At 44.7% G+C, this 23,020-nt stretch overlaps 2 protein-coding genes across 2 annotated transcripts in view; both read left to right on the top strand.

The window, feature by feature from the left end:
• Positions 1-6: 6 nt before the first annotated feature.
• On the top strand, positions 7-943 carry LOC120744185 (phospholipase A2 inhibitor and Ly6/PLAUR domain-containing protein-like). The gene is made up of 4 exons (XM_040048364.1): positions 7-33; positions 137-304; positions 418-534; positions 732-943. Exons 1-4 carry the CDS (start codon positions 9-11, stop codon positions 941-943), a joined length of 522 nt encoding a protein of 173 aa, XP_039904298.1. The 5' UTR covers positions 7-8.
• A 1,927-nt stretch (positions 944-2,870) lies between these two features.
• The window catches only part of LOC120744184 (mucin-2-like), a 51,729-nt gene continuing 31,579 nt past the window's right edge, over positions 2,871-23,020 (top strand). Inside the window, exons 1-11 of the mRNA XM_040048363.1 lie at positions 2,871-3,277; positions 7,667-7,771; positions 7,955-8,042; positions 8,155-8,271; positions 8,469-8,573; positions 9,148-9,963; positions 10,300-10,480; positions 15,193-15,217; positions 15,403-15,507; positions 15,889-16,006; positions 16,883-17,460. Coding sequence (XP_039904297.1) covers positions 2,871-3,277; positions 7,667-7,771; positions 7,955-8,042; positions 8,155-8,271; positions 8,469-8,573; positions 9,148-9,963; positions 10,300-10,480; positions 15,193-15,217; positions 15,403-15,507; positions 15,889-16,006; positions 16,883-17,460 — 2,645 coding nt within the window. The remainder of the gene's footprint in view (positions 3,278-7,666; positions 7,772-7,954; positions 8,043-8,154; positions 8,272-8,468; positions 8,574-9,147; positions 9,964-10,299; positions 10,481-15,192; positions 15,218-15,402; positions 15,508-15,888; positions 16,007-16,882; positions 17,461-23,020) is intronic.

Here is a 23,020-nt window from a genome sequence, read left to right as displayed (position 1 = left end):
CGGAACCAATGTGTGTTACAGCTACCATTCTAGGTAATGTTTTCTCATATAATATTTAATATTTTCACTAAATTACATCCACTGTGAAGCTATTTGTGTTCCATCAACATTAACAAACTGGACTTTGCCTTTGTAGCTACTTCATCTGGAACTCCGGTCACACAAATCTACAAGGCATGTGCATCTTCCTCCCTGTGTCCAGCCGTAACCTCTCAGACATTTTCAGTCGACCTGGGTTTTCAAAGTGCTCTGGCTTCTGCTCAATGCTGCAACACAGATAACTGCAACTCAGCAACTCTGCCAAGTAAGTTAAATACTACATTGCTCATTGATGACAAAAGAATAATAAAAGAAATAATAATCTGATGTTGTAAGAGTCTCTGTTCTGAAATGAAATGTCCTTCTTTTCTGTTTCAGATCCTGCTTCTCAGTCAAATAATGGTGGAGTATGCAACTTTTGTGACCCTTCCACTGGTCAGTGCTCCTCCACATTACAGTGTCAGGGAGTGGAGAACCAATGCTTCCAATCAACCAGTAAGTCTTTATGTTGTATCAGTTGTGTCATCGGTTTTCAATCAAAGATGATTTCAAATTCTTTTGTGATACTTCTAACATATAAATGAGCGGAAAATTAAAAAGCTGTTAAGTTGTTTTTTGCATGAAATATATTAAGCTTCCTGGAAAGTAGCCAATTTAAAACATATCCTGAAATTCTTCTTTTTCATCTGCAGTCGAAAGCGGCACCAGCACGTATCCAGGTTACGGCTGCGCATCTGCAAACCTGTGTGCAGCTGCTTCAATGCTGGGTTCTCTACCTTTCATGCAGAGCGTTGGTACAGTATCAGGTGTTGCCTGTTCTGCAGCACCAATTACAACTGCTGCCCCAACTACAACTAAAACCACCACCCCAACTACAACTACACCACCACCCCACTACAACTAAACCACGGACACAACTACAACTACAACCACGGACACAACTACAACCACCCCAACAACTACAACCACTGCCACAACTACAACCACCACCACACCCAACTACAACTACAACCACCCCAACAACAACCACCGCCCCAACTACAAGCACAACCACCGCCGCAACTACAACCACCGCTGTAACAACAACCACCGTCCCAGCTACAACTACATCCACCGCTGCAACCACAACCACTACCCCAACTACAACCACTGCCGCAACTACAACCACCACCCCAACAACAACCACCACCAATGACCCAACTACAACAACCGCCGCAACTACAACCACCGCTTCAACCACAACCACCATCTCAGCTACAACTACAACCACAACCACCGCCCCAACTACAACCACCGCCGCAACTACAACCACCGCAACTGCTACCACTGCAACTACAACCACCGCAACTACAACCACCGCAACTACACCCACCACCACACCAATAGCTACAACCCACCACCCCAACTACAAAAGCCGCCGCAACTACAACCACTGCTGTAACAACAACCACCGTGCCAGCCACAACTACATCCACCGCCGCAACCACAACCAATGTCCCAACTACAACCACTGCCGCAACTACAAGCACCAACCCAACAACAACCACCACCACTAACCCAACTACAACAACCGCCGCAACTACAACCACCGCCGAAATAACAACCACTGCTGCAACCAAAACCACCGTCCCAGCTACAGCTACAACAATTGCCACAACTACAACCACCCTCCCAACTACAACCACCGCGGAAACTGCCACAACTGCCGCAACTACAACAACCACCCAACTACAACCACCACCCCAACTACTACCACCGCCGCAACCACCACCACCACCACCGCTGCAACCACCGTCCCAGCTACAACTACAACCACTACCGCAACTACAATAACCACCCCAACGACAACTACAACCACCGCGCCAACTACAACAACTGCCGCAACTACAACCACCGCTGCAACCACAACCACCATCCCAGCTACAACTACAACCACCGCCGCAACCACAACCACAACCACCGCTGTAACAACAACCACCGTCCCAGCTACAACTACATCCACCGCCGCAACCACAACCACTGTCCCAACTACAACCACGGCCCCAACTACAACCACCACCCCAACTACAACCACGGCCCGCAACTACAACCACCACCCCAACAACAACTACAACCACCGTCGCAACTACAACCACCGCCGCAAAAACAACCACCGTCCCAGCTACAACTACAACCACCACGGCAACTACAACAACCACCCCAACAACAACTACAACCACCGTGCCAACTACAACCACCGCTGCAACTACAACCACCGCTGCAACTACAACCACAACCACCGCCCCAACTACAACGACCGCCGCAACCACCATCCCAACCACAACCACCGCTGCAACTACAACCACGACCACCGCTGCAGCTACAACCACCACCCCAACTACAACCAGCGTCCCCCAGCTACAACCCACCGCCGCAACAACAACCACAACCACTGCTGCAACTACAACCACCACCCCAACTACAACCACCGCCGCAACTACAACCACACCACCGCTGCAACTACAACCAGCACCCCAACTATAACTAGTGCTACGACAACCACCACCCCAGCGACAACCATCAACCCAACGACAACCACCACAACTACAACCACCGCTCCAACTACAACCACCGCCCCACAACTACAGCAAATCCAGTATCCCAACTACAACAACCAGCTCAACAACAAGCATCCCCAACTACAACCTCCGCCTCAACAACAACTACCATTGCAACTACAACCATTACACCAACTACAACCACCACCCCCAACTACAACCACCGCCCCAACAACAACCACCGCTCCAACAACAACCACCGCCCCAACTACAACCACCACCCCAACTACAACCATGGCTACAACTACAACCACCGTGCCGACTACTATCACTACAACTCCATCCACTACCCCAACTATAACAACCGTCCCAACTACAGCTACATCCAGTACCCCAACTACAACATCCGCCTCAAAAACAACCACCACCACAACTACAACCACTACACCAACTACAACCACGGCTACAACTACAACACTTACCCCAACTACAACCAACACTCCAACTACACCCACTGCCTCAACTACCACAACCACTACCCCAACTACAACCACTAAAATTACAACCACTACCCCAACTACAACTTCAACTGCAGGATCAAGTACAACTACTGCCTCCACAACCAAAAGTGATGCTTGTTCCATCAGACTGGGAATGATCCATCTGCTGCTTGGACTCCTTCTCTTTTACCTTTCATTGAAGTCTGAATAACACAAAAACAAACAAAAAAACATATGATGTCACAAACCTTTTCGAGATTTGAGTTGTTTAGAAATCACTGTTAAACTGACGTCCATGAAAAAAAGGTAATAGAGTATTGTTGACGCAGACTTGAATAAGTATGCAAGACTTCCTTTGTTTGTTGGCATAGACAATTGTGTCAGTTCAATACTTAATATTATTTATAATATTTTATTTTAAATATGTGTTATATGCATATTTTTTTCCATGTATGTATATGTCTGGATTTAGTTTATACCAAGTGGGTGAAACAAAGGAGTCCTTTGTAATAATAGCAAAGCATGCTTTGTAAATAAAAGAAAGAAGCACAATTATATTTATTTATTGTTTATTTGTTTCCCTTTGTCCCTTTGATTTCTAAATTTCTCTCTCTACTTAATCTGCTGTATATTACTTGTGATCAAGATACAATGAAGTGTTTCAAGGCCATTTCCTAACTCTGGCTGTGGACCAAGGGTCACACATGTATACCAGTCGGTTAAAAATGGGTTTAATTTTAAAAATAAAACCCAAACCAAAATTGACAGCCGCAGCCGCCACAATATGTCAGATTACACCAGGTTAAAACAAATTAAAATACACCGCTGTATCGGGTCCTCGGCCCGCAGCCAGAAATCCACTCGGCAAAGCAGCAGCTCTGTACTCTGTAAATAAAAGCAGGAGATCACTTACGCTAGACAGTAAAACGCAAGCGGGAGTATCTCTCCAATTATTTTGCTTTCATTACCTGTCCACAAGTTCGCGTCACACTAGAGCAGGGCGATATGACCAAAAATATTTATCACGATATACATTTGAAAATTTGCGGATAACAATATAACTGACGATATAATTGACACTAGACAAAATACTTTACAACTCCACAATTTTATTAGTGCAAAAAAAACCCATCAATGTATTTTCACTTAAACAAGCAGCTGTTTTTTTACATTAAAGTTATATAAAAATGTAACAGTTGCAAATGCAAATTCCTTGCTGACAGTTTAATCAAAAGGCATTTCCAGTGGAAATTAGCCAACATATCCTCAGCATAACCGTGTAATAATATCCACAAAACTTAAAAAGAGCTTATATACACGCAATACGGTAACATTATGTTGAAGCACAGTACGTATCACTCCGCGAGGCTCCTGCCTACGATAGCCGTAATGCTCTGACAATCCATCAAGTGGTGCAGGTTTGTAGCTTAGCAAAGTCGTACTAAACATCAGTCAGTAAACACAACCAGAATTCAAACATAAGGCACACGGGATTATAAGATATATATTTCTAGATTTATATTTCAGAAAAATCAAAGGATGATTTTAAGTGTGCCATATTTTCCAAAAAACACGGTAATAACCACAGTCCGCTAGCATGCTCTACCAAAAATAGTGCTTTGTTGTGTATCCGGAGGACGAAAGCTAAACCAGTTCCACACCACTGAAGTTCCAGCATTTTTACAAACCAATTCTGGTTCATCCGTTCCATTCAACGGTCCGCTTTCACCCTTGTCATTCTCCATCGCCGCCGTGCCTTTTTCGCCATGTGCGTATGAAAACAAAGGCACTGCGCATACGCGTTTTACCCATATTCTATCGCGATATTTCATTTTCTTGTCGTTGCCCAACATTATACCGGTATTAACGTGAATGGTATGATATGGCCCCGCCCTACGTCACACCCTAATAAATATTGGTCAGTGGCGGTGGACTCCACTACACATCTCTCTGCCGGAGTAGCGCAATGTTTCCCACCTACAAGGGTGCAAAATAACTTTAAATCTCTGCCAAGAGCCAGACCTCAAGTGGTCCATTTGCTATGACCTACCGTTCTAACAGAAGGCTAGCGTCCATAAAAGAAGTTAAAAGTGCCAACTTGCCCGGCTTGGACCAAGCACTCGCAGCTTCAGGTGCGCTCCAGAGAATACCTAATTGCCCAAACCTGAGCTTATGAAAGGGACAAAAACCAGCTCTGCTTATCAGGGGCAGTTCTCAGGACTCACCTATCTCACATGCATTTGGTGCTGGGGAGGCTGCTGCTTACAATCCTCTGTACAGTTTTCATGACCATCAGCAGGGTCATCTTCTGGGAGGAGGGCAGGGAACTCTCCACCACAAATCTGAGTGATATTTTGCAGCATTCTCTATTGTCCAGCCTTTAGTACTTAAATGTTATAGAGTTTATACACTTATACAATAAGGCAATGATCCTCTGTCAGGACCTTGAGGTTTGACTGGAAAGTTCCATCATTCACCCGAGTTCCTTGGTCTCCACCCCTGGGCGGAGCCATCATCTCTCCTGCACTCCTGTACACCTGAGGCTGATTCTGGGTAATCAGGTTGAGGATTTAAGCTCCACCTAGACTCTCGTTCACCACCAGTTCGTCAACAACCTCATGTTGGTATCGTTTTTTCATGCTCTTGCTACTTCTTTTTTCGTTTACTTTGAGATTAGATTAGGACATTTGGTCAGGGAATTTTATTCCCATATTGATTATAGGGTGGGACCCCGGCATCAGATAATAAACTGGCGGTTAGAGTCCACAGTGATGTTTCCAGAGTTATTTAAAGTACTTAGGACGGGAAGTTGGACTTCCTAGGGGCGCAAAATGTTCTGAGGGTTATGCCTCCCTCTGTTCCGGACGCGGGACATTGTCCTTGGGCGAGAGGGTTAATTCGGTTGGCCACCCGCGAGCACTAGGGACACACGTTAATAGCTAGTGGTCAAGCACCACTTTACTTGCACCATTTGATGTCACACTTCTGATAATCAGTTGTCTGCTTGACGTTTATTCAGCTGTGTAAAAACTATAACTTTAATCACAGCCAAACCGATTTACTCAGGCAAACAATTACATTTTTTAAGTTATCCGAGTGACTTATATATCATGTTAACCTGAGTAGCAAAAGAGCGGGGGATCTGAAAACGATGAAGCCGCGAGTCCGCTGTTCTTGCCGGCTCGAGTGACCACTGCACCCCCCGGCTTACTATCGAGCGGGTGGGGTAACAGACGTCTCCGAAAACGTCGGCGCACTTTTGCAAATATGCGATGTCTTGATAAACCAAGCAGATATTTGAGATTTACACAGCTACATCTCGCCTGAAAATATGTTTTAAGTTTATTTGTGACCCAGAAAGAGTAATAAGACTAATTTTAAACTTAGCAGCGGCCGCCATTGTTGGCAGCTGAAATTTTGCTGGGCCGCGCTATGAATTCTGGGATATGGTGGGCCACGAAGGACACACCCGACCCATCCTTCAAATTCGGGGAAATGAAGGACGCATTTGTTGGCCGCATTTGAAGGGGTCGACGATTTGGGACAGCCTTCGTCGCCTGACTGTGACGTAATCGGCCTTCAAATGCGGCCTCCGGAGGATGCAACCGACGTTTTGGGACACAGCTACAGACTCACAGGCAGGCACTACAACAGAGGGAACAGAGACGTGGGACCAGGGCAGACACAGACACTGACTGGACACGGGGATATAGCAGACAGGGGAGACAGCAACTAAGGATTACACAGAGACATAAACCACAAGACAGAACTCTAACAAAGAAACCAAAGACTAGAAATGATAAATAATATAATAAACTCAAAAAAACTCAGTGTATAAAGTGTGTAATCAGGGGTTTTACAGCCTTAAAACATCTATAATATTTTTAAAAAATAAAGCTGGCTACTTTGCAGATTTAATCTGTCGCAGGCTGTTTCCAAAACGTAACTCCTGCAATAAATGATGGACCATTGTGCAAGAAGTCCATTTACCATTTACCAAAAATCTAAATTGTGTCAATTATGACTCATGAAACAGGACATGAAGTCATTCTTATTTAATGAAAAGTTAACAACGTAAAAGAAAATTTCTGAGCTTGTTTTGATGCATGAATACTTGTTGTTTAATTGAAGAAGAAAGGCGTGGTAAGATGCTTTGACATCATGATTTGACGAAAGAAGACTTGACTGTATGAATGATCATGCTGTAAAAATGTAAACACACCCAAACCTGATGTCACCTGTTCAGTATATAAAGTGCAGTGCTGCTCCTCAGCTTTAGTATCACAGTCCAGGGAAACTAATCTGCAGAACTGACCTGTTCATCACAATGAAGCTGCTGTTTTCTCTGTTTCTTCTCTGGGCACTCTCCACCACAGGTAACTACACTCATTTCACCTGCAGGTAGAAGGGAGTCTAATTTAAAGCTTTAAATCTTTTTTTTATCTTACATTGTAATTTTTTTCCAAAGTTAGTGAGTAGTATTGACTCAACTGTAACCTGCTGTAACCCAATATGAACTTTCAAAACATCTCCTATTTGCTATATATTTAAATTGTGATGATCATTTCTGTATTCCTCTCCTGATTGCAGCTGGAGCCCTCCAGTGCCAAACCTGCACAAATTCAGCATGTTTAAGCACAGCACTGCTTACATGCTCCTCATCGGAACCAATGTGTGTTACAGCTACCATTCTAGGTAATGTTTTCTCATATAATATTTAATATTTTCACTAAATTACATCCACTGTGAAGCTATTTGTGTTCCATCAACATTAACAAACTGGACTTTGCCTTTGTAGCTACTTCATCTGGAACTCCGGTCACACAAATCTACAAGGCATGTGCATCTTCCTCCCTGTGTCCAGCCGTAACCTCTCAGACATTTTCAGTCGACCTGGGTTTTCAAAGTGCTCTGGCTTCTGCTCAATGCTGCAACACAGATAACTGCAACTCAGCAACTCTGCCAAGTAAGTTAAATACTACATTGCTCATTGATGACAAAAGAATAATATAAAGAAATAAATCTGATGTTGTAAGAGTCTCTGTTCTGAAATGAAATGGCCTTCTTTTCTGTTTCAGATCCTGCTTCTCAGTCAAATAATGGTGGAGTATGCAACTTTTGTGACCCTTCCACTGGTCAGTGCTCCTCCACATTACAGTGTCAGGGAGTGGAGAACCAATGCTTCCAATCAACCAGTAAGTCTTTATGTTGTATCAGTTGTGTCATCGGTTTTCAATCAAAGATGATTTCAAATTCTTTTGTGATACTTCTAACATATAAATGAGCGGAAAATCTTAAAAAGCTGTTAAGTTGTTTTTTGCATGAAATATATAAGCTTCCTGGAAAGTAGCCAATTTAAACATATCCTGAAATTCTTCTTTTTCATCTGCAGTTCGAAAGCGGCACCAGCACGTATCCAGGTTACGGCCTGCGCATCTGCAAACCTGTGTGCAGCTGCTTCAATGCTGGGTTCTCTAACCTTTCATGCAGAGCGTTGGTACAGTATCAGGTGTTGCCTGTTCTGCAGCACCAATTATAACTTGCTGCCCCAACTACAACTAAACCACCACCCCAACTACAACTACAACCACCACCCCAACTACAACTACAACCACGGACACAACTACAACTACAACCACGGACACAACTACAACCACCCCAACTACAACTACAACCACTGCCACAACTACAACCACCACCCCAACTACATCTACAACCACCACCCCAACAACAACCACCGCCCCAACTACAACCACAACCACCCCGCCCGCAACTACAACCACCGCTGTAACAAACAACCACCGTCCCAGCTACAACTACATTCCACCGCTGCAAACCCACAAACCACTACCCCAACTACAACACTGCTGACAACTACAACCACCACCCCAACAACAACCACCACCAATGACCCAACTACAACAACCGCCCGCAATACAACCACCGCTTCAACCACAACCACCATCTCAGCTACAAACTACAACCACAACCACCGTCCCAACTACAACCACCGCCGCAAACACCGCGCTACCACTGCAACACACCCCGCACTACACCACCACCACACATAGCTACAACCACCACCCCAACTACAAACAGCCGCCCGAAACATACTACAACCACTGCTGGTAACAACAACCACCGTGCCCAGCCACAACTACATCCACCGCCGCAACCACAACCAATGTCCCAACTACAACCACATCCGCAACTACAAGCACCAACCCCACAACAACCACCACCCCCGAACCCAACGTACCAACAACCGCCCGCCAACTACAAACCACCGCCGAAAGAACACCCATGCTGCAACCAAAACCACCGTCCCAGCTACAGCTACAACAATTGCCACAACTACAACCACCCTCCCAACTACAACCACCGCGGAAACTGCCACAACTGCCGCAACTACAACAACCACCCCAACTACTACCACCGCCGCAACCACCACCACCACCACCGCTGCAACCACCGTCCCAGCTACAACTACAACCACTACCGCAACTACAATAACCACCCCAACGACAACTACAACCACCGCGCCAACTACAACAACTGCCGCAACTACAACCACCGCTGCAACCACAACCACCATCCCAGCTACAACTACAACCACCGCCGCAACCACAACCACAACCACCGCTGTAACAACAACCACCGTCCCAGCTACAACTACATCCACCGCCGCAACCACAACCACTGTCCCAACTACAACCACATCCACAACTACAACCACCACCCCAACTACAACCACGGCCCCAACTACAACCACCACCCCAACTACAACCACCACCCCAACAACAACTACAACCACCGTCGCAACTACAACCACCGCCGCAAAAACAACCACCGTCCCAGCTACAACTACAACCACCACCGCAACTACAACCACCACCCCAACAACAACTACAACCACCGTGCCAACTACAACCACCGCTGCAACTACAACCACCGCTGCAACTACAACCACCGCCCCAACTACAACGACCGCCGCAACCACCATCCCAACCACAACCACCGCTGCAACTACAACCACAACCACCGCTGCAACTACAACCACCACCCCAACTACAACCAGCGTCCCAGCTACAACCACCGCCGCAACTACAACCACAACCACAACCACTGCTGCAAACTACAACCACCACCCCAACTACAACCACCGCCGCAACTACAACCACAACCACCGCTGCAACTACAACCAGCACCCCAACTACAACTAGTGCTACGACAACCACCACCCCAGCGACAACCATCAACCCAACGACAACCACCACAACTACAACCACCGCTCCAACGACAACCACCACCCCAACTACAGCTACATCCAGTATCCCAACTACAACAACCAGCTCAACAACAAGCATCCCAACTACAACCTCCGCCTCAACAACAACTACCATTGCAACTACAACCACTACAACCAACCTACAACCACCACCCCAACTACAACCACCGCCCCAACAACAACCACCGCTCCAACAACAACCACCGCCCCAACTACAACCACCACCCCAACTACAACCACGGCTACAACTACAACCACCGTGCCGACTACTATCACTACAACTCCATCCACTACCCCAACTATAACCACCGTCCCAACTACAGCTACATCCAGTACCCCAACTACAACATCCGCCTCAAAAACAACCACCACCACAACTACAACCACTACACCAACTACAACCACGGCTACAACTACAACCACTACACCAACTACAACCACCACTCCAACTACACCCACTGCCTCAACTACCACAACCACTACCCCAACTACAACCACTAAAATTACAACCACTACCCCAACTACAACTTCAACTGCAGGATCAAGTACAACTACTGCCTCCACAACCAAAAGTGATGCTTGTTCCATCAGACTGGGAATGATCCATCTGCTGCTTGGACTCCTTCTCTTTACCTTTCATTGAAGTCTGAATAACACAAAAACAAACAAAAAAACATATGATGTCACAAACCTTTTCGAGATTTGAGTTGTTTAGAAATCACTGTTAAACTGAAGTCCATGAAAAAAGGTAATAGAGTATTGTTGAAGCAGACTTGGAATACGTATGCAAGACTTCTTTGTTTGTTGGCATAGACAATTGTGTCAGTTCAATACTTAATATTATTTATAATATTTATTTTAAATATGTGTTATATGCATATTGTTTTCCATGTATGTATATGTCTGGATTTTAGTTTATACCAAGTGGGTGAAACAAAGGAGTCCTTGTAATAATAGCAAAGCATGCTTTGTAAATAAAAGAAAGAAGCACAATTATATTTATTTATTGTTTATTTGTTTCCCTTTGTCCCTTTGATTTTCTAAATTTCTCTCTCTACTTAATCTGCTGTATATTACTTGTGATCAAGATACAATGAAGTGTTTCAAGGCCATTTCCTAAATCTGCTGTGTGACCCACGGTCACACATGTATACCAGTCGGTTTAAAATGGGTTTAATTTTAAAAATAAAACCCAAACAAATTGACAGCCACAGCCGCCACAATATGTCAGATTACACCAGGTTAAAACAAATTAAAATACACCGCTGTATCGGGTCCTCGGCCCGCAGCCAGAAATCCACTCGGCAAAGCAGCAGCTCTGTACTCTGTAAATAAAAGCAGGAGATCACTTACGCTAGACAGTAAAACGCAGCGGGAGTATCTCTCCAATTATTTTGCTTTCATTACCTGTCCACAAGTTCGCGTCACACTAGAGCAGGGCGATATGACCAAAAATATTTATCACGATATACATTTGAAAATTTGCGATAACAATATAACTGACGATATAATTGACACTAGACAAAATACTTTACAACTCCACAACTTTATTAGTGCAAAAAAAACCCATCAATGTATTTTCACTTAAACAAGCAGCTGTTTTTTACATTAAAGTTATATAAAAATGTAACAGTGCAAATGCAAATTCCTTGCTGACAGTTTAATCAAAAGGCATTTCCAGTGGAAATTAGCCAACATATCCTCAGCATAACCGTGTATAATATCCACAAAACTTAAAAAGAGCTTATATACACGCAATACGGTAACATTATGTTGAAGCACAGTACGTATCACTCCGCGAGGCTCCTGCCTACGATAGCCGTAATGCTCTGACAATCCATCAAGTGGTGCAGGTTTGTAGCTTAGCAAAGTCGTACTAAAACATCAGTCAGTAAACACAACCAGAATTCAAACATAAGGCACACGGGATTATAAGATATATATTTCTAGATTTATATTTCAGAAAAATCAAAGGATTGATTTTAAGTGTGCCATATTTTCCAAAAAACACGGTAATAACCACGGTCCGCTAGCATGCTCTACCAAAAATAGTGCTTTGTTGTGTATCCGGAGGACGAAAGCTAAACCAGTTCCACACCACTGAAGTTCCAGCATTTTTTACAAACCAATTCTGGTTCATCCGTTCCATTCAACGGTCCGCTTTCACCCTTGTCATTCTCCATCGCCGCCGTGCCTTTTTCGCCATGTGCGTATGAAAACAAAGGCACTGCGCATACGCGTTTTACCCATATTCTATCGCGATATTTCATTTTCTTGTCGTTGCCCAACATTATACCGGTATTAACGTGAATGGTATGATATGGCCCCGCCCTACGTCACACCCTAATAAATATTGGTCAGTGGCGGTGGACTCCACTACACATCTCTCTGCCGGAAGTAGCGCAATGTTTCCCACCTACAAGGGTGCAAATAACTTTAAATCTCTGCCAAAGAGCCAGACCTCAAGTGGTCCATTTGCTATGACCTACCGTTCTAACAGAAGGCTAGCGTCCATAAAAGAAGTTAAAAGTGCCAACTTGCCCGGCTTGGACCAAGCACTCGCAGCTTCAGGTGCGCTCCAGAGAATACCTAATTGCCCAAACCTGAGCTTATGAAAGGGACAAAAACCAGCTCTGCTTATCAGGGGCAGTTCTCAGGACTCACCTATCTCACATGCATTTGGTGCTGGGGAGGCTGCTGCTTACAATCCTCTGTACAGTTTTCATGACCATCAGCAGGGTCATCTTCTGGGAGGAGGGCAGGGAACTCTCCACCACAAATCTGAGTGATATTTTGCAGCATTCTCTATTGTCCAGCCTTTAGTACTTAAATGTTATAGAGTTTATACACTTATACAATAAGGCAATGATCCTCTGTCAGGACCTTGAGGTTTGACTGGAAAGTTCCATCATTCACCCGAGTTCCTTGGTCTCCACCCCTGGGCGGAGCCATCATCTCTCCTGCACTCCTGTACACCTGAGGCTGATTCTGGGTAATCAGGTTGAGGATTTAAGCTCCACCTAGACTCTCGTTCACCACCAGTTCGTCAACAACCTCATGTTGGTATCGTTTTTTCATGCTCTTGCTACTTCTTTTTTCGTTTTACTTTGAGATTAGATTAGGACATTTGGTCAGGGAATTTTTATTCCATATGATTATAGGGTGGGACCCCGGCATCAGATAATAAACTGGCGGTTAGAGTCCACAGTGATGTTTCCAGAGTTATTTAAAGTAATTAGGCACGGGAAGTTGGACTTCCTAGGGCGCAAAATGTTTCCTGAGGGTTATGCCTCCCCCTCTGTTCCGGACGCGGGACATTGTCCTTGGGCGAGAGGGTAATTCGGTTGGCCCCGCGCAGCACTAGGGACACACGTTAATAGCTAGCTGGTAAAGCACACGTTACTTGCACCATCTTGATGTGCACCACTTCTTGATAATCAGTTGTTCTGCTTGACGTTTACTTTCAGCTGTGTAACAACTATAACTTTACATCACAGCCAAACCGATTTACTTCAGGCAAACAATTACATTTTTAAGTTATCCGAGTGACTTATATATCATGTTTAACCTGAGTAGCAAAAGAGCGGGGATCTGAAAACGATGAAGCCGCGAGTCCGCTGTTCTTGCCGGCTCGAGTGACCACTGCACCCCCCGGCTTACTATCGAGCGGGTGGGTAACAGACGTCTCCGAAAACGTCGGCGCACTTTTGCAAATATGCGATGTCTTGATAAACCAAGCAGATATTTGAGATTTACACAGCTACATCTCGCCTGAAAATATGTTTTAAGTTTATTTTGTGACCCAGAAAGAGTAATAAGACTAATTTTAAAACTTAGCAGCGGCCGCCATTGTTGGCAGCTGAAATTTTGCTGGGCCGCGCTATGAATTCTGGGATATGGTGGGCCACGAAGGACACACCCGACCCATCCTTCAAATTCGGGGAAATGAAGGACGCATTTGTTGGCCGCATTTGAAGGGGTCGACGATTTGGGACAGCCTTCGTCGCCTGACTGTGACGTAATCGGCCTTCAAATGCGGCCTCCGGAGGATGCAACCGACGTTTTGGGACACAGCTACAGACTCACAGGCAGGCACTACAACAGAGGGAACAGAGACGTGGGACCAGGGCAGACACAGACACTGACTGGACACGGGGATATAGCAGACAGGGGAGACAGCCAACTAAGGATTACACAGAGACATAAACCACAAGACAGAACTCTAACAAAGAAACCAAAGACTAGAATGATAAATAATATAATAAACTCAAAAAAACTCAGTGTATAAAGTGTGTAATCAGGGGTTTTACAGCCTTAAAACATCTATAATATTTTTAAAAAATAAAGCTGGCTACTTTGCAGATTTAATCTGTCGCAGGCTGTTTCCAAAACGTAACTCCTGCAATAAATGATGGACCATTGTGCAAGAAGTCCATTTACCATTTACCAAAAATCTAAATTGTGTCAATTATGACTCATGAAACAGGACATGAAGTCATTCTTATTTAATGAAAAGTTAACAACGTAAAAGAAAATTTCTGAGCTTGTTTTGATTGCATGAATACTTGTTGTTTAATTGAAGAAGAAAGGCGTGGTAAGATGCTTTGACATCATGATTTGACGAAAGAAGACTGACTGTATGAATGATCATGCTGTTAAAAATGTAAACACACCCAAACCTGATGTCACCTGTTCAGTATATAAAGTGCAGTGCTGCTCCTCAGCTTTTAGTATCACAGTCCAGGAAACTAATCTGCAGAACTGACCTGTTCATCACAATGAAAGCTGCTGTTTTCTCTGTTTCTTCTCTGGGCACTCTCCACCACAGGTAACTACACTCATTTCACCTGCAGGTAGAAGGAGTCTAATTTAAAGCTTTAAATCTTTTTTTATCTTACATTGTAATTTTTTTCCAAAGTTAGTGAGTAGTATTGACTCAACTAACCTGCTGTAACCAATATGAACTTTCAAAACATCTCCTATTTGCTATATATTTAAATTGTGATGATCATTTCTTGTATTCCTCTCCTGATTGCAGCTGGAGCCCTCCAGTGCCAAACCTGCACAAATTCAGCATGTTTAAGCACAGCACTGCTTACATGCTCCTCATCGGAACCAATGTGTGTTACAGCTACCATTCTAGGTAATGTTTTCTCATATAATATTTAATATTTTCACTAAATTACATCCACTGTGAAGCTATTTGTGTTCCATCAACATTAACAAACTGGACTTTGCCTTGTAGCTACTTCATCTGGAACTCCGGTCACACAAATCTACAAGGCATGTGCATCTTCCTCCCTGTGTCCAGCCGTAACCTCTCAGACATTTTCAGTCGACCTGGGTTTTCAAAGTGCTCTGGCTTCTGCTCAATGCTGCAACACAGATAACTGCAACTCAGCAACTCTGCCAAGTAAGTTAAATACTACATTGCTCATTGATGACAAAAGAATAATATAAAGAAATAATCTGATGTTGTAAGAGTCTCTGTTCTGAAATGAAATGGCCTTCTTTTCTGTTTCAGATCCTGCTTTCTCAGTCAAATAATGGTGGAGTATGCAACTTTTGTGACCCTTCCACTGGTCAGTGCTCCTCCACATTACAGTGTCAGGGAGTGGAGAACCAATGCTTCCAATCAACCAGTAAGTCTTTATGGTATCAGTTGTGTCATCGGTTTCAATCAAAGATGATTTCAAATTCTTTTGTGATACTTCTAACATATAAATGAGCGGAAATCTTAAAAAGCTGTTAAGTTGTTTTTTGCATGAATATATTAAGCTTCCTGGAAAGTAGCCAATTTAAAACATACTGAAATTCTTCTTTTTCATCTGCAGTCAAAAGCGGCACCAGCACGTATCCAGGTTACGGCTGCGCATCTGCAAACCTGTGTGCAGCTGCTTCAATGCTGGGGTTCTCTACCTTTAGCAGAGCGTGGTACAGTATCAGGTGTTGCCTGTTCTGCAGCACCAACTACAACTGCTGCCCCAACTACAACTAAAACCACCACCCCACCCAACTACAACTACAACCACCACCCCAACTACACAAACCACGGCCCCAACTACAACTACAACCACGGACACAACCACAACCACCCCCAACTACAACTACAACCACTGCCACAACTACAACCACCACCCCAACTACATCTACAACCACCACCCCAACAACAACCACCGCCCCAACTACAAGCACAACCACCGCCGCAACTACAACCACCGCTGTAACAACAACCACCGTCCCAGCTACAACTACATCCACCGCTGCAACCACAACCACTACCCCAACTACACAACCACTGCGCAACTACAACCACCCCCCAACAACAACCACCACCAATGACCCAACTACAACAACCGCCGCAACTACAACCACCGCTTCAACCACAACCACCAGCTCAGCTACAACTACAACCACAACCACCGTCCCAACTACAACCACCGCCGCAACTACAACCACCGCAACAGCTACCACTGCAACTACAACCACCGCAACTACACCCACCACCACACCAATAGCTACAACCACCGCCCCCAACTACAAAAGCCGCCGCAACTACAACCACCGCTGTAACAACAACCACCGTCCCAGCCACAACTACATCCACCGCCGCAACCACAACCAATGTCCCAACTACAACCACTGCCGCAACTACAAGCACCAACCCAACAACAACCACCACCACTAACCCAACTACAACAACCGCCGCAACTACAACCACCGCCGAAATAACAACCACTGCTGCAACCAAAACCACCGTCCCAGCTACAGCTACAACAATTGCCACAACTACAACCACCCTCCCAACTACAACCACCGCGGAAACTGCCACAACTGCCGCAACTACAACAACCACCCCACTACAACCCCCCCCAACTACTACCACCGCCGCAACCACCACCACCACCACCGCTGCAACCACCGTCCCAGCTACAACTACCAACCACTACCGCAACTACAATAACCACCCCAACGACAACTACAACCACCGCGCCAACTACAACAACTGCCGCAACTACAACCACCGCTGCAACCACAACCACCATCCCAGCTACAACTACAACCACCGCCCGCAACCACAACCACAACCACCGCTGTAACAAACAACCACCGTCCCAGCTACAACTACATTCCACCGCCGCAACCACAACCACTGTCCCAACTACAACCACATCCAAACTACAACCACCACCCCAACTACAACCACGCCCCAACTACAACCACCACCCCAACTACAACCACCACCCCAACAACAACTACAACCACCGTCGCAACTACAACCACCGCCGCAAAAACAACCACCGTCCCAGCTACAACTACAACCACCACGGCAACTACAACCACCACCCCAACAACAACTACAACCACCGTGCCAACTACAACCACCGCTGCAACTACAACCACCGCTGCAACTACAACCACAACCACCGCCCCCAACTACAACGACCGCCGCAACCACCATCCCAACCACAACCACCGCTGCAACTACAACCACAACCACCGCTGCAGCTACAACCACCACCCCAACTACAACCAGCGTCCCAGCTACAACCACCGCCGCAACAACAACCACAACCACTGCTGCAACTACAACCACCACCCCAACTACAACCACCGCCGCAACTACAACCACAACCACCGCTGCAACTACAACCAGCACCCCAACTACAACTAGTGCTACGACAACCACCACCCCAGCGACAACCATCAACCAACGACAACCACCACAACTACAACCACCGCCCCAACGACAACCACCGCCCCAACTACAGCTACATCCAGTATCCCAACTACAACAACCAGCTCAACAACAAGCATCCCAACTACAACCTCCGCCTCAACAACAACTACCATTGCAACTACAACCACTACACCAACTACAAACCACCACCCCAACTACAACCACCGCCCCAACAACAACCACCGCTCCAACAACAACCACCGCCCCAACTACAACCACCACCCCAACTACAACCCGGCTACAACTACAACCACCGTGCCGACTACTATCACTACAACTCCATCCACTACCCCAACTATAACCACCGTCCCAACTACAGCTACATCCAGTACCCCAACTACAACATCCGCCTCAAAAAACAACCACCACCACAACTACAACCACTACACCAACTACAACCACGGCTACAACTACAACCACTACACCAACTACAACCACCACTCCAACTACACCCACTGCCTCAACTACCACAACCACTACCCCAACTACAACCACTAAAATTACAACCACTACCCCAACTACAACTTCAACTGCAGGATTCAAGTACAACTACTGCCTCCACAACCAAAAGTGATGCTTGTTCCATCAGACTGGGAATGATCCATCTGCTGCTTGGACTCCTTCTCTTTACCTTTCATTGAAGTCTGAATAACACAAAAACAAACAAAAAAAACATATGATGTCACAAACCTTTTCGAGATTTGAGTTGTTTAGAAATCACTGTTTAAAACTGAAGTCCATGAAAAAAGGTAATAGAGTATTGTTGAAGCAGACTTGGAATAAGTATGCAAGACTTCTTTGTTTGTTGGCATAGACAATTGTGTCAGTTCAATACTTAATATTATTTATAATATTTATTTTAAATATGTGTTATATGCATATTGTTTTCCATGTATGTATATGTCTGGATTTTAGTTTTATACCAAGTGGGTGAAACAAAGGAGTCCTTGTAATAATAGCAAAGCATGCTTTGTAAATAAAAGAAAGAAGCACAATTATATTTATTTATTGTTTATTTGTTTCCCTTTGTCCCTTTGATTTTCTAAATTTCTCTCTCTACTTAATCTGCTGTATATTACTTGTGATCAAGATACAATGAAGTGTTTCAAGGCCATTTCCTAAATCTGCTGTGTGACCCGTGGGTCACACATGTATACCAGTCGGTTAAAATGGGTTTAATTTTAAAAATAAAACCCAAACAAAATTGACAGCCACAGCCGCCACAATATGTCAGATTACACCAGGTTAAAACAAATTAAAATACACCGCTGTATCGGGTCCTCGGCCCGCAGCCAGAATCCACTCGGCAAAGCAGCAGCTCTGTACTCTGTAAATAAAAGCAGGAGATCACTTACGCTAGACAGTAAAACGCAGCGGGAGTATCTCTCCAATTATTTTGCTTTCATTACCTGTCCACAAGTTCGCGTCACACTAGAGCAGGGCGATATGACCAAAAATATTTATCACGATATACATTTGAAAATTTGCGATAACAATATAACTGACGATATAATTGACACTAGACAAAATACTTTACAACTCCACAATTTTATTAGTGCAAAAAAACCCATCAATGTATTTTCACTTAAACAAGCAGCTGTTTTTTACATTAAAGTTATATAAAAATGTAACAGTGCAAATGCAAATTCCTTGCTGACAGTTTAATCAAAAGGCATTTCCAGTGGAAATTAGCCAACATATCCTCAGCATAACCGTGTATAATATCCACAAAACTTAAAAAGAGCTTATATACACGCAATACGGTAACATTATGTTGAAGCACAGTACGTATCACTCCGCGAGGCTCCTGCCTACGATAGCCGTAATGCTCTGACAATCCATCAAGTGGTGCAGGTTTGTAGCTTAGCAAAGTCGTACTAAAACATCAGTCAGTAAACACAACCAGAATTCAAACATAAGGCACACGGGATTATAAGATATATATTTCTAGATTTATATTTCAGAAAAATCAAAGGATTGATTTTTAAGTGTGCCATATTTTCCAAAAAACACGGTAATAACCACGGTCCGCTAGCATGCTCTACCAAAAATAGTGCTTTGTTGTGTATCCGGAGGACGAAAGCTAAACCAGTTCCACACCACTGAAGTTCCAGCATTTTTACAAACCAATTCTGGTTCATCCGTTCCATTCAACGGTCCGCTTTCACCCTTGTCATTCTCCATCGCCGCCGTGCCTTTTTCGCCATGTGCGTATGAAAACAAAGGCACTGCGCATACGCGTTTTACCCATATTCTATCGCGATATTTCATTTTCTTGTCGTTGCCCAACATTATACCGGTATTAACGTGAAATGGTATGATATGGCCCCGCCCTACGTCACACCCTAATAAATATTGGTCAGTGGCGGTGGACTCCACTACACATCTCTCTGCCGGAGGTAGCGCAATGTTTCCCACCTACAAGGGTGCAAATAACTTTAAATCTCTGCCAAAGAGCCAGACCTCAAGTGGTCCATTTGCTATGACCTACCGTTCTAACAGAAGGCTAGCGTCCATAAAAGAAGTTAAAAGTGCCAACTTGCCCGGCTTGGACCAAGCACTCGCAGCTTCAGGTGCGCTCCAGAGAATACCTAATTGCCCAAACCTGAGCTTATGAAAGGGACAAAAACCAGCTCTGCTTATCAGGGGCAGTTCTCAGGACTCACCTATCTCACATGCATTTGGTGCTGGGGAGGCTGCTGCTTACAATCCTCTGTACAGTTTTCATGACCATCAGCAGGGGTCATCTTCTGGGAGGAGGGCAGGGAACTCTCCACCACAAATCTGAGTGATATTTTGCAGCATTCTCTATTGTCCAGCCTTTAGTACTTAAATGTTATAGAGTTTATACACTTATACAATAAGGCAATGATCCTCTGTCAGGACCTTGAGGTTTGACTGGAAAGTTCCATCATTCACCCGAGTTCCTTGGTCTCCACCCCTGGGCGGAGCCATCATCTCTCCTGCACTCCTGTACACCTGAGGCTGATTCTGGGTAATCAGGTTGAGGATTTAAGCTCCACCTAGACTCTCGTTCACCACCAGTTCGTCAACAACCTCATGTTGGTATCGTTTTTTTCATGCTCTTGCTACTTCTTTTTTCGTTTACTTTGAGATTAGATTAGGACATTTGGTCAGGGAATTTTATTCCCATATTGATTATAGGGTGGGACCCGGCATCAGATAATAAACTGGCGGTTAGAGTCCACAGTGATGTTTCCAGAGTTATTTAAAGTACTTAGGACGGGAAGTTGGACTTCCTAGGGGCGCAAAATGTTCTGAGGGTTATGCCTCCCCTCTGTTCCGGACGCGGGACATTGTCCTTGGGCGAGAGGGTTAATTCGGTTGGCCACCGCGAGCACTAGGGACACACGTTAATAGCTAGTGGTCAAGCACCACTTTACTTGCACCATTTGATGTCACACTTCTGATAATCAGTTGGTCTGCTTGACGTTTATTCAGCTGTGTAAAAACTATAACTTTAATCACAGCCAAACCGATTTACTCAGGAACAAATAAAACACCGAAAAAGGCAAACATTACATTTTAAGTTATCCGAGTGACTTATATATCATGTTTAACCTGAGTAGCAAAAGAGCGGGGATCTGAAAACGATGGAAGCCGCGAGTCCGCTGTTCTTGCCGGCTCGAGTGACCACTGCACCCCCCGGCTTGCTATCGAGCGGGTGGGGTAACAGACGTCTCCGAAAACGTCGGCGCACTTTTGCAAATATGCGATGTCTTGATAAACCAAGCAGATATTTGAGATTTACACAGCTACATCTCGCCTGAAAATATGTTTTAAGTTTATTTTGTGACCCAGAAAGAGTAATAAGACTAATTTTAAAACTTAGCAGCGGCCGCCATTGTTGGCAGCTGAAATTTGCTGGGCCGCGCTATGAATTCTGGGATATGGTGGGCCACGAAGGACACACCCGACCCATCCTTCAAATTCGGGGAAATGAAGGACGCATTTGTTGGCCGCATTTGAAGGGGTCGACGATTTGGGACAGCCTTCGTCGCCTGACTGTGACGTAATCGGCCTTCAAATGCGGCCTCCGGAGGATGCAACCGACGTTTTGGGACACAGCTACAGACTCACAGGCAGGCACTACAACAGAGGGAACAGAGACGTGGGACCAGGGCAGACACAGACACTGACTGGACACGGGGATATAGCAGACAGGGGAGACAGCAACTAAGGATTACACAGAGACATAAACCACAAGACAGAACTCTAACAAAGAAACCAAAGACTAGAAATGATAAATAATATAATAAACTCAAAAAAACTCAGTGTATAAAGTGTGTAATCAGGGGTTTTACAGCCTTAAAACATCTATAATATTTTTAAAAAATAAAGCTGGCTACTTTGCAGATTTAATCTGTCGCAGGCTGTTTCCAAAACGTAACTCCTGCAATAAATGATGGACCATTGTGCAAGAAGTCCATTTACCATTTACCAAAAATCTAAATTGTGTCAATTATGACTCATGAAACAGGACATGAAGTCATTCTATTTAATGAAAAGTTAACAACGTAAAAGAAAATTTCTGAGCTTGTTTTGATGCATGAATACTTGTTGTTTAATTGAAGAAGAAAGGCGTGGTAAGATGCTTTGACATCATGATTTGACGAAAGAAGACTTGACTGTATGAATGATCATGCTGTAAAAATGTAAACACACCCAAACCTGATGTCACCTGTTCAGTATATAAAGTGCAGTGCTGCTCCTCAGCTTTAGTATCACAGTCCAGGGAACTAATCTGCAGAACTGACCTGTTCATCACAATGAAGCTGCTGTTTTCTCTGTTTCTTCTCTGGGCACTCTCCACCACAGGTAACTACACTCATTTCACCTGCAGGTAGAAGGGAGTCTAATTTAAAGCTTTAAATCTTTTTTTTATCTTACATTG

The sequence above is a fragment of the Simochromis diagramma genome, unplaced genomic scaffold (genome assembly GCF_900408965.1).
Source record: "Simochromis diagramma unplaced genomic scaffold, fSimDia1.1 OVJJ01000557.1, whole genome shotgun sequence".
Taxonomy (NCBI): domain Eukaryota; kingdom Metazoa; phylum Chordata; class Actinopteri; order Cichliformes; family Cichlidae; genus Simochromis; species Simochromis diagramma.
The sequence above is the reverse complement of the archived record's forward strand: the minus strand, read 5'-3'. Positions and strand labels throughout refer to the sequence as shown.

Excerpts from the sequence above, each read along its gene's own strand:
- LOC120744185 (XM_040048364.1), top strand. The coding sequence starts at position 9 with ATGTGTGTTACAGCTACCATTCTAG. Across the intron at positions 34-136 it reads TGTTACAGCTACCATTCTAG|CTACTTCATCTGGAACTCCG; the intron begins GTAATGTTTTCT and ends TTGCCTTTGTAG. Across the intron at positions 305-417 it reads CAACTCAGCAACTCTGCCAA|ATCCTGCTTCTCAGTCAAAT; the intron begins GTAAGTTAAATA and ends TTTCTGTTTCAG.